At 39.6% G+C, this 15903-nt stretch overlaps 2 protein-coding genes and 1 pseudogene across 2 annotated transcripts in view; 1 reads left to right on the top strand and 2 right to left on the bottom strand.

The window, feature by feature from the left end:
• LOC118420035 (kelch-like protein 32) overlaps positions 1-5493 on the top strand; it is a 9236-nt gene extending 3743 nt beyond the window's left edge. The window contains exons 2-7 of the mRNA XM_035826740.1: positions 1474-1481; positions 2349-2747; positions 3124-3517; positions 3810-4019; positions 4298-4597; positions 4926-5493. Of these exons, the coding sequence (XP_035682633.1) occupies positions 1474-1481; positions 2349-2747; positions 3124-3517; positions 3810-4019; positions 4298-4597; positions 4926-5266 (1652 nt within the window). The 3' untranslated portion in view covers positions 5267-5493. The remainder of the gene's footprint in view (positions 1-1473; positions 1482-2348; positions 2748-3123; positions 3518-3809; positions 4020-4297; positions 4598-4925) is intronic.
• Positions 5494-7506: 2013 nt separating this feature from the next.
• Positions 7507-10927, bottom strand: LOC118420034 (C-type lectin mannose-binding isoform-like). Its single transcript, XM_035826739.1, has 6 exons — positions 10906-10927; positions 9974-10123; positions 8855-9114; positions 8506-8686; positions 8335-8370; positions 7507-7523 (listed from the first exon to the last, which is right to left on the bottom strand). Exons 1-6 carry the CDS (start codon positions 10925-10927, stop codon positions 7507-7509), a joined length of 666 nt encoding a protein of 221 aa, XP_035682632.1.
• Positions 10928-12374: 1447 nt separating this feature from the next.
• The window catches only part of LOC118419766, a 4810-nt pseudogene continuing 1281 nt past the window's right edge, over positions 12375-15903 (bottom strand).

The following is a 15903-nucleotide window of genomic DNA, read 5'->3' as shown; positions in this document are numbered from 1 at the left end:
GTACAGACTGTGGGATGTCGTGTCGGTTCCAGCCGATATCAGATCGTTGATGATGCAAAGCAGCTGGGCTTCTGTAAAGTTCTCCTTTTGTCCGCTCCTCATTTCCTTGATGAAGATGTCCACAAAGTCTCGGATGTCACTTGGATCAAAGTCTCTCTGATGTTCGTCAGCCTTCATTTTTAGAAATTGTTCACCCCTTTTTTGGCTCAAATGAAACCTTTGTGCTGATTGGCCCAGTACAGGCAGGTGGCGAAGAACAGGTGAAAATTGATTAATAAGGAATGGGGTACTGAACCTGACCTCAATGTCCTCCAGGAAAGTTTGGAAGGCGCTGTCTTCATAACTGTGCCGTACCCCGAATATGATGGAGCAGATGACATTGATCACAGCCTTCGTTAACATATTTTTGATGTTGAATGGTCTACCCTCTAGGTGAGAAATAGGTACGAGTTAGCACCCACCCCTGAGGTATTGCCAAAATGAATTAATATCAAAATACAACTCAGTGTTGACTTCTCTAGCATGGTGAAAGTGTAAAGTTCGTATCCCCAGAAATGTCTGAGTACGTCCATACCCCATGCAGTGTTTGTACCCCTTATTGTGTCTATAGTCCCCCTTAAAAGTATTCATGCTTCAGTAGCCAAACAGGGATTATTCAAGGCTTACAAGAAATATTTACCTGTCTTGATGATATCCTTCCTAAGAGCTTCTGCTTCCTCAAGGATTTTGCCCTCCAGACTTCGCTTCCCAAAGCCAAAATCACGCAGGCCTGACATGGTGAATATCCGCTGTTCCTTCCAGAAGGGACCATAGTAAGCGAATATGATGCCTGAAACACACAAAAAGTGTGAAGTTCTGGACGTACGAAAGCCACAGTTTTGACAAACACTAACCAGACTTTTTATATATGATCATGAAAATGCATTTATCATTTCTGTAATTATTGTCTTTCAAAGTTTGCAACAAAGATATCCCTGCAGTTTTATCAAAAAGCTGCTAGAGAACTCATCCTGAGACAAAGTGCTACCAATATATCACAACCATGTGTGTCCAGAAGGTCTAACTATTGAAGTTCTGTTGCAGTACCATAGAAAACTGCTGGGGGCCAAACTCTGATCATCTTTTCAGTAGGTCAAGACCTAAGACCATATACCAAACTTCATATGATTTGAAGTTCTTGAATGTATTCTAAGTACCTTTGCCATCAGTAAATCTTGGTCTATCTGAAAAGATATCCGGCTTGTTGAACAGGGTCTCTTGGATGGTGTGGACGCCATTGATAACAACAGTAGGCACGGGACCGTAGTATAGAGTGAAAACATCACCGTACTGCCGAGCCCACTCCACATACTGGAGGTGTGCTGAGTCCTAAAAACAACAAATCATGTCATATAATGAGTAATATTGGGTGGAAAAGACTGTTGGAAGTGCAAATGATGATTGTTTCTGACCCTGACATTCCATTCCCTGCAGTGGCACAGGTAAATGTTTGCCTTTTTGTGGTGCAACCCAATTGTAAGTCTAACTCTCGGCCAATCAAAGCTTTGCAACAGGTGTTACATATTAATAAGCTTTCATGTGAACAATCAACAACTGGATCAGTCATTTGTCTTGTTTGCATGGCTGGAAGTTAAATTGCACTAAGAGAGAAAAACTTTTAAGGCAAATAAGTTGTACTAGTTAATGCAGCAATGACAACTAATTTACTGTACCATTCACTTCCTTGATACCAATGCTGCCAGAGTCATACATAAGGGAACTTTTACCCTATATGATGTATAAAACTTATGTAACTAAAATTTTAACTTTGAAAAGCTTGGTTAGCATTGTAAAAGAAACACAGAAGCTCACATGGCTCAGAGTTAAGAGGTTCCCAACAAGTGGCCATGGGCGTGGTCCGGGGGGCAGGTTGCTGGGCTTCTGGAACAACTTGTACAACAACAAGAACACAAACACAGCCAGCACAACTGTGGTGAAGTTAGTGTAGTCATGAATCACTGTTACAAACAGCTTCAAGGCAGACATCATGCCAGTAGTCTGACTGCTGACAAGGTTGTTTACAAATTAATTGGACTCTACAAGGTAACTGGTAATAGTGCAAAGTTGAATGACCTTGCATTACCTCCAAACAAAAGAAAGCCATTCCATTGTACAAAAGGGGTGTTTTCATGTCAGCTAAAGTGAAGATGCTTTTACTTTGTGGGATTAAAGCGTTCTGGTTGTTTCTGGTCTCAAAATATTTGTCTTTTTTTTTCATTTTCCTGTATACACCATTCCTACCACCAGTAACAAAATGTTGAGACAAGTTGAGTTGAGTTTGCCTTCATTGAAACACTTCTTTTCTGCAGGAAGAGGTGACTATCCATGGAGTGACCTCATCTGGACTGGACAAAGCCCTCCAATTTGTATCCACAACCAAACTGGACTTGACTCTGGACACAATACAGGACATTCTGTCCACTGCCTCCTACCTGCAGATGACCGCTCTATCACAACACTGCAGCAGTCACCTTAAGTCTATACTGGATATAAACAACTGTTTAACAGTGTACGACATTGGTCTGGAGTATCACTTGCACGACGTGTGTGCCTGTGTTGAACCCGTCTTGAAGCAGAGTTTCACCGACATCTTAGGTTCAGAAGTTCTTGTTGACATTCCCTTCAAGTTGTTGCTGTCTATATTGAGCAGTGATGAAGTAATTGTCATTCTCTTGTGCTTTGATTATTTTGTTGGACGAAGGCCATTTGTAATATGCTATTTCACTTTTATCTGTGGGGTAACCTAAGTTCTTTGTTTTCAAAAGCATGGTATTTAGGGCTATAATGCCAACAAAATGTGAATTTAAACTGCTATATTATGAAAATGTTACAATTTAAAACAACAGTTGTGTCCGTCGACTTGATATCCCTAAATGTGCTGTTTTGAAAAACAATGGATATAGGTTACCCCATAGATAAAGGTGAACTAGCGTTAATTGCTAGATTTATAGATAATGTAGGTACCGGTATTGATGAAACAAACATTATCAAATCATAGCTGCACAGTCAATGTTGTCCTGCATGTACATCAATCATATTCAAAGTTACAGCATGCTAATCAAAAATTATTTTTCTGTCAACAAGTTGCTGGTTGCTGAAAAGGATGTGTTCAATGCTGCTTGCAATTGGCTGTATCACGACCGTGAGGGTCGCATGCAACAATCAGATGAAATTCTACAAGCGGTACGTTTCCCGTTGATGACGCCGTCGATGTTTAATAACATCAAAAGATCCCCGGTTTCACGTGACTATCCTCAATGTGTAGCGCTACTGGCAGAGGCATCGGACTATCACGCAGATATCTACAGTCAGCCACTGCAGCAAAGTCCGCGGACAATTCCCAGGGGAGCCACATCACACGTCTTGGTAGCAGGAGGGTTAACCTGGGAACTATCCCACGATGCCTACAGTAATATACTCTGCTATAACACTGAAGCAAAGTGCACGTCAAGTTGGGAGGTGTTGACCAGTATGCCAGGTACTGTATTTATTATACATGCGTATTGTCATAGAAAAATGAAATAGACGTAGTCAAGTGGTTTTACTGCAGATAAAGTTGATTTACTAAGAACAAGACTCCAATGACCTCTGAATTTTGGATTAAATGTAAATCTTGCATTTGTGACATGAACGTTTTACTTTGTTTCATCTATGATCCAAGGACTTGAACATTTTACAAAATGTACTTTAATGCACCTATGATCCAAGGACTTACAGACCAACTGCACATGATTTTATATATACTACTTTTTTCTCTCCTCATATTTCAGGAGAAACTGCACGTTCTGGACACTCAGTGGCAGTAGTTGGAAACTTTTTGTTCCTTGCTGGTGGGTTGGGTGGGCAATCATTGGAGATCCTGAACACTGTGCACCGTTACGACCCTCGCACCAACCACTGGCTGGAACTGTGCAGCATGACAGAGTCACGGATGCAGTTCTGTCTTGTCCCACTAGGGGACAGCATCTACGCTGTGGGAGGTAACAGTGATTTGGTTTAAACTTAAACTTTCCCTGTACATCTAAGGTAAAAACCTTGATAGCAAGCAGCTATGAAAAGCTTCTGTACAGTACCTATGACATTTTGTGCCTTAGTTGATCAACTATATTAACGTTACAACACGTCATATTTCATTTGCTAAATAAACCCATTACATTTTACTAGTATCATTTAATTCTCACAATTGACATTGAGTTTCATCTAAAACACAAAGAATTGTCATCATAATCGAGGTATTTATAATTTTTCACCAACTCAGGACTCAACATGCAGTGGAGACTGGACAGTGTGGAGCGGCTTGACATCCAAAAGAACAGTTGGAGCTACTGCAGCCGCCTGCCGCAGCCCTGCAGTGGTCATGCCGCAGCAGTCTGCAGCAGCCACCTGTACGTGTGCGGGGGAGTCAGTACTGCCGGCGGGGTGCACGATCTGGGGGCGTTCCTAACACAGATGGTGCGGTACAAGCCTGAGGAGGATCGCTGGACACTGATGTCTCCCATGGCCATTGGGAGAGCTTTCCACTCCATGGGTGCTGTCTGTGGTGCTATTTATGTTGTAGGTGAGATGTAATTGACATGGCTTCACCTTAGTCTTGTGTTCTGAAATGGCCCTTCTGTGAGTTGCAAAAGGGGACTTAATGTGAATTAATGTACATACTAACTACGAAGTATCTAATATATACCAGCTCAGGAAAGAAGAAGTCTATAATTTAGCCAATTATAGCCAATCAACAACCCAGAACCGATAGGTGAAAATTGCAACTAGCAGTTACACTGGCTATACAGATGTAGACACATGGGACATGTTAAGGGACTTTTTCACTGTTCTATATAAATAACGTTATATATATATTTTAGTAATAAATGAGATGGATATGTTGTTTTCAGGTGGAGGAAATGCACTACTCAGGGGAACCTTACTAGACGTGTCTGCGATCGAAAAGTACAACCCAACTACCGACCAATGGAGCATGGTGAACTCTATGGCCACGCCCAGATGTTACATGGGCGTGGCAGCCACGCCCACAGAGATTTTCCTGCTGGGTGGACAGAGCACGTGGGAGGGGCTGTCCCAGACTGTGGACAGGTACAGACCAGAGGAGAATCAGCTGGGGGAAGTAGAAGACATGCGGCTGCCTGAGCCTGTGTATGAGACTGAATGCTGTGTTCTGGTACTGTCCTTGGTAAACAGAACTAGAGTGAAGTTTGGCAAAACACAAAGATTGTGAAAATAAGAACTTAAGCTGTTGCCTGAAAAGGACTAGAAATGTGGAAATAACTGATACAGTCAAGTACATCCTTGGATGTTATCTAACATTCACTCCTTTGTGCAGTCCAGAAGCATACGTCTTTTATCACTGGATAGCACTGGACACCACACACAGGTTTGAATATGATCTATGCACCTACAGTTAACATGTCATACAACAAAAACATGCAACCAAGGAATGATGACATCTTTATCTAAGGCCACACCAATTTAATTTCTTGGTTCACGGATTGTTACATAAGAAATATGGAGCGAGAGGGCGAAATAAAAATAAAAATTGTAAAATGGTTGGGGTAAAGTTAACGGCTAATCCAAAACATAAAGAAAAAAAGTTTTCAGCTTGAAAAAAGGACAAAAACACTATTATTGTACAGTAACAGCACCTGTACCCACACTTTAAGGAGCTTATAATATAAAGGCCAATTTGCTACACCAGAAAGTTGGTGAATGGTTTCATTAATGGTGAAAATTTGCTGAGTGGTAATTTTTATTTTTATTTCTTTTCCCAAAAAATAGGAGCGAGCGAATCCGTGAACCAAGAAATTAAATTGGTGTGGCCTAACGTGTAACCATTACCTTAATGTTTAGTACATACCTATTTAATGTACATAAGTGGTGATTGTGTCCATGAGAAGTTGTCTAACATTGTACATTCAGTGCAGTGCAGTACAGTTTCTTTGTTATGATAATGTGACTAGAAACATATCTTAAACATTATTGAATCATTATGTTATTGCATTATAACCACAGGCTATAACAATAGTAAAAAAATCCTTTAACTATAGTAGAAAACCCTTTAGGTCTCCTTTGCCCCATGGCGAAACTCCTTCAACTGCAAACTACTCTTGGCAACATCCCTTCCATAGCAATTAAACTCCCTTTTGCAGCATTAAAAAACCTTGGCCAACTGTGAAACTAACTGAGCGCCATGTCATGTTTTTTCTTCATCCTGGCTGAAGGCACATGAACATTAATTATTTCTAAACTAGTATTCAAGCCAAGGGACACCTAAAAAGTGTGTTTTTTTAACCAATTGCGAAAAGTGCTTTAAAGTACACGCTTAAAGGTTAGATTTCGTGCAGTATTATTTACTAGTACTCGTCAGTCCCAAACATAATTTCATCTACGTCTACCTACTAAAATCACAGCAAATACACGCACAAACTGCATACAGGTTGAATAAGCATTATGCTTGGTGAACATGTGATAAATGATAGAGTCAATTCCGAGTCACCGAAAGGGTTTTGAAATAATATTTGTATTAAGTTTGAACTATTCTAAGTAAAAGAATATTTCAGTCACTAAAGTTCCAAATTGTTCAAACAATTGAAAATGAAAGTTTGAACATGTTTGAACCTATCTCAGTATCTGGATATGTTGGAAACATTGGGAAAGTAATGGTACAAATCTCTTTATTTAGAACAATTTAGAAACATCTATGTGTTTTTGTTATTGTTCCAACAATTTGTGTCATTTTTTCTCTCCACAAAAACTTTTATTACCCCTAAACCAAGCTGCTAAGCTGGGCCTTTTGTTTGGGTCTTGTATTTTTAGGTTTTCTTTATTAGACACTGGTGACTCTTTTGTGAAAAGCTGTCAGACAGACACAGTTTCCTGTACTTGGCAGGGGTGTGTGAATTGCCCTCTTCCCAGCCCACTGACCCAGTTTCATCATATTGTTTTAATGTTCGCACATATGATCACAAATGATGAATCTATGTTGGAACAGTTTAGAAACTATCAGAAATAATGACTTTGATGTTAGAAATGTTTCTAACATGTTTGAATACAGTAGAAAATAATTAGAACATCACAATGATGTTAAAAACAGTTCTAAACAGTTACTTATCACAATTAGAATATTAATGTTATAAAGATTTCCAAAATGTTGGAACAGAAGGTAAGAAATACCCTCTTGGTAATGTGGAATCGACTCTGTGTTTACTGTACGTACACTTTGGTCACTCATATAATGTTTGTAATTGTGTAATTGTGTAAATCTAAGGCAACACTCCTGAATGCGCTGTAAAAAATAGCAATTACAATAAACAGATAATTAAGCCTTGTAACTAAAGTCTTGTAATGTTAATAAACAAAAGGTTTTATATGGGGGTGGGGGGTGGGGTGGCACTGCTTGTTGTACACGGACAGTTCAGAGCGGAGACCCGGATGTACCGATGCGAAGTACATGTATTGTGTTCATCCACTGCGTCTTCCTGGATAACAACAGAAATAAAGTGTTTCAATGAGAATGAATGAATATCTATGTGCCACTGAGTGATCATATACTAGTATTCAACTTCAGACACTACATAGAGAAGTTGATTTTTTGTAGTTTCCCTGTGATTGGTAGTGTCCTAAAGAGGTCAAGATGCATGGAGTTGAAAGACAATCATTGACATAAAAGTAACAAAGACTATAGCTATAGCTAACATGTGCATTTACATGGAACTTGGAAGCCTACATATTAATGACGTATAGCACCAATCAGAGCAAGTCGACACTAACAGGAGGATGGGTCAAAAGTGATGGAAGATAACCCCAAAGGTCAGATGCAGGAAGTGGCTGGTAGCTGGTAGAACTAGTCATGATTAACCACGGCAGAAAGTCCATGGCAGAGGCTAACTCATTCACGGGGAGGTATTATTTATGGTCTATGAATTTGCTTTTATTTTTACAGTTATATATTTTCCATGTGATACCTGTGCTGAGAAATGCATTCATGTCACAAACATAGTTGAAGTATTTTATATTGCATGATATCGTAACAGCCATGTTACACATGTTTTCATTCTAGTCTTAAAGGCAAGTTTTTTCAAAATATTTTGGCAAAGGAAATGCCATAAAACAGATAATGCCCTATCGTTAGTATAAACATAACAACGCTGTCGTATCAAAGTTACCCTAAGGTTAGTTTTGATTCGTAAAGTTGACGCGGAAGCAGTCTGTCCATGGTACCATGTACGTGTCCAACATTTACAAATATTGATAAGGAACAAAATTTTTTATTTGATGTTGAAGGCTTACCCGCATTCTTGTCGCAGTTGCTATCCTCTCCAGGACCTAAACGAAAGAAATTTATAAATCTTTATTTTTCTCTTTGACGGGAAAAATAGATCCAGATTATTAAAAAGTTACTTTATGTAAAGCCAACTTTGGTAATTCTCTTCAAGGAAATATTTATTTTTGAATACGTACCTATTTGGCAAGTGAAATATTTCAGTCTGTGGCAAAGGGTATTGTCCCACTTATAGCGGCGGCTTGACCACATTTGCACACACTTTTGTCCTTGGTTCATACTTGGTTGTTTCGGTGCCCAGTTGGAGAAAGCACAACCGGCCAATCTGGTTCCGTCTGCCCACATCCAAGTACCTTCAGACTGAAATTGTAACAAAACAAGATACGTTTTATCAACAAAAATGAACAGCAATAAATGATGTCCATGTTCAACAAGCTGTGGACTGCAAACGATAAACGACACTTATAAAATAGCACTAACTAAAGATTCCATATAGAGATCGCAAATGAGTAGCACGTTTCTGCTCACATTCTTATTATTGAGCCCGATCCATGAGTCGTTACGGCCTGAAATCTGTTGTACGATGAAGTTGTTGATAGCCTCAGTATTGGCAACAGCCAAATGGCCTCCGTCTGCCTCACATGTCTGTTGAGCACTGGTGTAGTTCTTTCTGGTCCTGAAGACTTTGTAGAAGGATCCCCCACGTTCTGTATACCCAGCGGTAGATGGGTTCCAGTACCCCTGGGTGCTTGTTTGGAACTCCGTCTTCCCTTGAGTGACATTGACATCTACCCAAGGAAAACAAAAAGGTTCTAGATCTGTATAACCATATCTACATCCATGCAAGGTTCATGCTTGGCAGACGTTCTGTATACCCAACGGTACTGCTGACCGGTCCTACAAAGAACCAAAATGGAATGCAGTGGCGTCATTTATCTAGATGGCAGGTAAGATGTATTTGTTGTAATCATGTCTTGCAAATATAATTATGCAGTGAAGCCCTTTACAGTGAAGACTTTTTAAAGACGCCCAAATCAACAAAATCGCGGCCGCTCGTATGAGGACTGTGATGGAATGCACCCTGATGTAACAGCGTGTTCTATTAGATTAAATTCTTTGGGTTTTGCCCAAGCCTATCCAATTATCTAGGTAACAATAAAAGTCCATGCCAGGGAAAAGAGGAGATATATAGTATGCGGAAGAGATGTGTAGGCCGAGAGTACTACTGTGCGAGTGGTAAAATACAAGAGGGCTATATAAAAGCACTACTGACATGTTGCTAAAGCATGCTGTTCAACTAATAAAGACAGTTTAGCAACTTTGTAAGAGTTAGAACACGGGACGAGGCATACTATGAGCAACTAGGGTCGCTCCGCCCACAAGGGGTTTCTTTTAACCCCCAAAGGCAAAGCCAAATGTGTTAAGGAACACTGAGATAATTCTATAAAACAATATGAATCACAACTGATATCATAGAACTAAATACGAAATAATTTTTGTGTGCATAGTTTGCGGGTTCTACATTAAACTCCGAAACATATCCGTTATTCAGTCTCAAGTGCAGCCTACTACATTTTTAACGCATTGAAACCTGACACCTGCTGCCCATATAGAAATCCCCATCGGCTGAAAAATGTGTTCTGTTACCTTCAATACTGGTTGTTGGTGTTGGACTAGGTTGGGGTACATCCGGGATCTGGGGAAACCCTTTCCCTCCCTGTTCCTTCAGTTTCCCAGAAGTTCGGTTCACTTTAAGGAAGACAGCATCTATCTTTGCTTTCAACCTTTCAATTTTGTCTGCAACATTTCAGAAAAATGTATCAAGGTAAAATTTTTGACAACTTGAAATTAATGTTTTGAACTTTAAGAACAGGCAGTACTTACTTATAAGTTGCCCAACTTGTTGCTTTGTAAGAGCAGAATCTCCCGTCCCCATCCAAAGAACGTAAACCAACAACAACAGGATTGTTTGGATGCGATTCTTGCGGCCCATCCTTCATTACTTGACGTCCTCCACTAAGTACATCTCACCAAGTCTACAAAACTCCCGGGACTAAATCACAAAGAGACAGGTCCTTGACACTTGCTCTTGACCGACGACTGAAAGCCCCTTGCCTGATCTAATTGCACTTCTATACGGCCCGCCCGACATTGCTGGCGCCTAGTCTAATTTAATTAAGGGTCAATGACCCGACCGGAGTTGTACATGTATATGGTGTCTGGGCCTTTGCTATCAGCATTTTTGCTAAAATTACAACCAAAATTTCTACAGAAAATATTCGAAACATTGCAGTCTTGGGCTTTTTAGAACAAAACTATCAATGTCAAAAGAAGGAGCCATTCCCCCCTTGCAATCTGTTTACTCTATTGCTCTCGCTCCTTCTGATTGGTCATATTTTGACCAGTTGGTGTCGATTTGCATGATGATACTACATATATATATATATATATATATACATACCGGGCTGGCCGGAATCTATGTGTTACGGCGTCAAACCAACATGGAACGGGGCCTTCTGATTAGTCCGCGGCGCCTGGCTATATGATAATCAGTTTAATCACTCTTCTATACGACCTACCCAGAGGAGAAGGGCAAGCCATTCCCCAAGCAGAGGGTGGGTCGCAGGGATATAGTAGTAGTTGGGATTCGCTCCTCCCACAATATCTCTGCCACTCAACCTCTGCTTGGAAAATAGCGAGCCGGTAAAAATCCTGACTACTACTATATCTCCACGACTGAACATCTGCTTGGAGAATAGAGATTAGATAGCAGTGGTCGGGTCATGTTTACAGGCTCGGTTGTTTACAACCTCTGCTTGGAGAATACAATTTAGCCCCTGACAGCGGACTTAGCGTTACACAGACTAGAAACCCCCCCAGTGGCTGCCCCCAGTGACTCGCTAAATCTAATTGCACTGTGCATTATTTCTATTTATATAATATTGTCGGCGTTGCGTGGCTTGCACAAACAACAAATTAGCTGGCGGTAAACGTCTTTTCAAAAAGGACTAGTCATTGCTAAAATTTAATGGACAGAAATAGCCCAGCTCCCTCATCAGCGATGACGGCACTTTGATATTACTTGGTAGACTGATGGACGGTACAACGATGTCATTAGATTATGGCACGTCTGTGTAGTCAAAATGCTAACGTTATCATAGTCTGGGAGGAAAAAGCTTACAAAACTCTTCTCGTCTCGTAGGTCACACTGTGAATAATAAGACCAATATACGAGGGTGAGTCAAAAAGTAATGAAGTCAAATGGTAGGATTGGCAGACTTCCAACTAATGTAATCATACGCCAAAAAGCAGTTACTCAAGCAAATGGATAGGAATTTCGAATTGGTCGCAGATGTTTCTGGTAGCGACAGGAAAGGAGCCCCATGAACTTTCCAGCACTTGGAACACTCTGCTTCTGCCCCCGCCAAACAACATTAGCTCCTATACTCAAACAAAGGAGCTAATTGACTCTTTTGCATCAAACTTTTCTTTCCTATTGAACCACCTAAAATTTGTCCTCACCTCCTTTACATATCAATTCATTGTTAGGGTATAAAACATGCTCTTCACAGATCTGCTCAGTACGAGTGAGTACTACCTGAAACGTCTGACCGTTTCAAAATCATATCCATTTGCTTGAGTAACTGCTTTTTGGCTCTTAATACCTGGATACCTAGCCACAGGTGACAGTTGTAAGGCTTAAAGCAAAAGACTATCCCTTCAACTGTCGTCCGCAGCTACTGAATGCCTATTTAACCTTAATAGACATAATGTAACCATAGATATAAAATAATTAGCCAGATATGCTGCTTTCAGGTGGAGTAAATGCACTACTCAGAGGTACCTTACTACTCTTACACGAGTCTGCGATCAAAAAGTACAACCCAACTTACATCTTTCGATGTCATCTAACATCCACTGAGTCTTCTTTGTACAATAAGGAAGCATATACTTAGTCTTTTACCAGATTGTCACTGAATAACCTGGCCAAGTTTGAATATGATCTATGCAGATACAGTTAACATAAACTCCAACCAAAACATGCAACCAAGGAATGATGATTATCTTTATTCAAGTTGTAACCACTACATTAACATATAGTACAAATAAGTGGTGATCATGTATTAAGAGGTTGTCTAACATTGTGCGTTAAGTAGAATGTAGTACTGTATTAAGTTTCTTTGTCATGATAATGCAACTAAATACAATATTTTGAACATTTATGAATCATTCATCAAAATCTACACTACATTGCATTGTTAAATCACAGGCTGATATAAAACCCTACCAGACTATAATGTTTCTTAAGTCTTTAGTACATTTAGCCCTTGCATATGTTGGATTGTTATAAGGCTACAAAAGATTATGTTAACTTTGTTTCTTTATCTTCAATCAAAATAATGTATAATGTGTAATAAATGGTTGCTTAAGCACCAGGTATCTAACATTTTACAACCATATAACTTAATACTCAATATCTGAGCATACATTTTAAACAAGGCTGGCGCTACATACACTTTGTCAACTCTACTATTTGTCTATTAAAAAGATGTGACCACAATGGAATTCTAATGTCATATTGAACAAATCAAATATAATTATACAAATACCTCACTCAACTAGAATTCTCATTTTCTCTATGGTTTAAAAAAGTGTGTGGAATTTTCTGTGTTTGTCAATTGCCAGTTAATAGATCCTTGTGACAAGCCAAGTTTTGTTCCAAAAGTTTTCCCCATTCTTATAGGTAAAAGCAAACATATTAATAGAATTTTTGTTGTAACGTTACATATTGAAAATGGAACGGCATGGATTTGAAGTTTCTTAAAAAAGAATTAAGAATTACAGCACCATACACACAGCTTACATACTTGCATATTGTTGACCTAGATTGCAGAGAAGTTAAAACATTTCTGTCATGTCATGTTGTTATGAATGTTGTCCATGGATCTGGCTGCCTTTGTTGCCATGGCAACATTGACAGCAGCTTGGTACGCCAGTTGGGGTGGTCTGTCCTGACAGTTCACCAGGTCTGGTACCTACGTGTATAAACGTGATGGAAACAAGTTCAGAATACCATGTTTTTAACAAGGGTATTGGTAAAAATCAAATGAGAAAACGTATAACAGAGAAAAGAGCATTTGCAAGATCCCACCTAACCCTTCCACCAACTTGACACATAATAAAAGGAAAATAAAAGAAAGACAGTAAATAAAAGACTATCGGGCCTAGATATTAAATCAATGATCATGAAGAGGCCTAGAGGGTAAACATGTTTATCTTTGGTGATTCAAAAGTACCATGAATACTGTTCTGGATCTGTTGGCCCCACACTGTGCATTGTATGATTTGTTCACCATTGGAATATGTTGTAATGACTATAATAATAAACATTATTTTGAACATTTCCATTACATTCTGTCTCTACCAACCAATCAGCAAGACCAGTATTTTTACAATTTAAATGGCTTTTGATAATATTTCACCAATGTATCATTAACGAATGACTTAAGCAAACTTACCTCAGCAGATTGCACCAGTACAGCTCCAGCTTCCTTCAGTTTTGTCTTGGTTTCCTTGATGCCCTCTTCAGACACCCCACAACAGGCGTCCTCAATAAGAACAGTCCTAAACCCGTGTTCGATTGCATCCATGGAGGTAAACTCTACGCAGACGTCTGTCGCGATGCCGCAGATGTAGACATCTGTGATGTGCCGTTTCGCCAAACTCCGACACCAGAGGGGTGGCGCTCTTCTTCAAGTTGTCCCAGAATGCCGAGTAACTGTCCACATCTGTGTCCAGCCCTTTCCTTTATAAGGATATGATCTTCTACCACCTGTCAATAATACAATGTAATAAAAGTTAAGCAGCCATCCTCAACTTAAGTGAAGAATGATGCTTTTTTAACTAGCAAGTGGTAGTGCAGTGTGGCTATGCTTAGCTTGTGTTTTGGGCCAACTTGGTTGCACACTTGTAAAGCCGCTTGGCAGTTTAGGGTTTTAACATGTAGGGGTTTCTACATCTGTCATTCTGAGTCACACAAAGTCATAGGCTAGACATAAGTGCATGTATAGCAACAGTTAATTTTACTCTTTAACACCACAAAACCATTACTTAGTTCTCTATTAAGAAATTACTTTTAGTACCTTTAGATCTGGATGCAGCTCAGCTCCATGGCTATCCTGTACACAGTGTGCCGGCCATAGCTTCTGTTCAAACATGTCTGGACTAGCAAATACCACTGTGTCCATCACTTGGGCATTGTCAGCTTTAATCTGAAATGCAAGGTTAATTGAAAAGAGTTGTATCATAGCCTGGTAAAGTAGCAGACACCCTGTGGTGTTCAGTTACATAATGTAGCAAGTGGCAGACAGGACTAGTGGGGCTGGTCATCATATATATATGAATGTATCTAAGTAAGAATAAACAGAGCAGTAGTTTTTAAGGCTAGACCATTGAAAGGGAAACATTGTGTATTTGCTTGCAAATGTTACCTCATGTTTCTAGATATGTTGCTGATATGCTGTTTATATCATATTGTCATCAGATAAACATGCTCTCCAACTTACTTTACTGGTTTCATGTATCTCCCTGAGTTGAACGTTGTCCACAAAAGAGCAGTGATCAGCTGGGTGCCAGTCTGCGGTATAAACCACAGCATCAAATGGAACAGATTCCAGCAGATGGTTGATGGTAGGAATGATGGCGTTGCCGTCCTCACGAGCCGGGCAGTTGCGCACGGCTAACGAACCATTGATAAAGTCATTCTGCATGTCCACCACTATGAGGGCAGATTTGCAATCTAGAACCTGCACGGTATGGTGCAGAAGGACAATACTAATTATATTCTTGACACAAGCTATAAACAATATCACAGCACTTGTACAATATAAACAGTGATCAATGTTCCTGACTTCTACTGAAGTTGAAAATTATTCTGGACATATCAATACAAGAAGATGGACGATGAGCATGAACTGCTTACCTGTCTAAGCCAGTAAAACCAGGCTGTCTTAAACTCACTCAAGTCAAGTTTTTCATCCTGAAATAAGAAGAGAGAACCTGATTAACAGATTGGATATGTGGAACAATGTCACTCCTGCAAACAATGTGCATAGCAAGTTATTCTATTCAAAAGTTTCAATATATTTGAAATTTCAATGGCTACTACAACTATAAGCCTTTAATATATATATAGTCATTATGAATATCATATGCAAGACATTACTGTTACAGTGTCACACGTTATGATGTATGCATGTTGACACTTGAAAATGCTGTAATTCTACTGTATTGCAAAAAGATATCTGAATTTCTCTACATTAATATGACAGGATCACCTTGTTTGTGTCTAGGTGTCTGAATATACTATTGGTCTGTTCAATGGAGATATTGTAGCTCTTCTTGCTGTCAGACAAAACTTCTCCACAGAAGGCATGGAACTCCTGGTTGTTCAAGAAACCGTCCCTGCAAAACAAAAATGAGGAAATTGGCATTGAGACACTATGTTATTTGTCAGGTCATATAAACAGATATTCCTGACTTAAGTTTAGTACAATAACCCCAGCCATGCTAGCGCT

This window comes from Branchiostoma floridae, chromosome 7 (assembly GCF_000003815.2).
Source record: "Branchiostoma floridae strain S238N-H82 chromosome 7, Bfl_VNyyK, whole genome shotgun sequence".
Classification (NCBI taxonomy): domain Eukaryota; kingdom Metazoa; phylum Chordata; class Leptocardii; order Amphioxiformes; family Branchiostomatidae; genus Branchiostoma; species Branchiostoma floridae.
The sequence above is the reverse complement of the archived record's forward strand: the minus strand, read 5'-3'. Positions and strand labels throughout refer to the sequence as shown.

Bases quoted from the DNA above. Each gene is read 5' to 3' on its own strand.
- LOC118420034 (XM_035826739.1), bottom strand. From the start codon at position 10,927: ATGGCTTGCCCTTCTCCTCTGG. The intron at 10,124-10,905 runs GTAGGTCGTATA...GAAATGTTGCAG, and splicing joins GGCTTGCCCTTCTCCTCTGG to ACAAAATTGAAAGGTTGAAA. The intron at 8,687-8,854 runs GTGAGCAGAAAC...TTACAATTTCAG, and splicing joins TCGGGCTCAATAATAAGAAT to TCTGAAGGTACTTGGATGTG.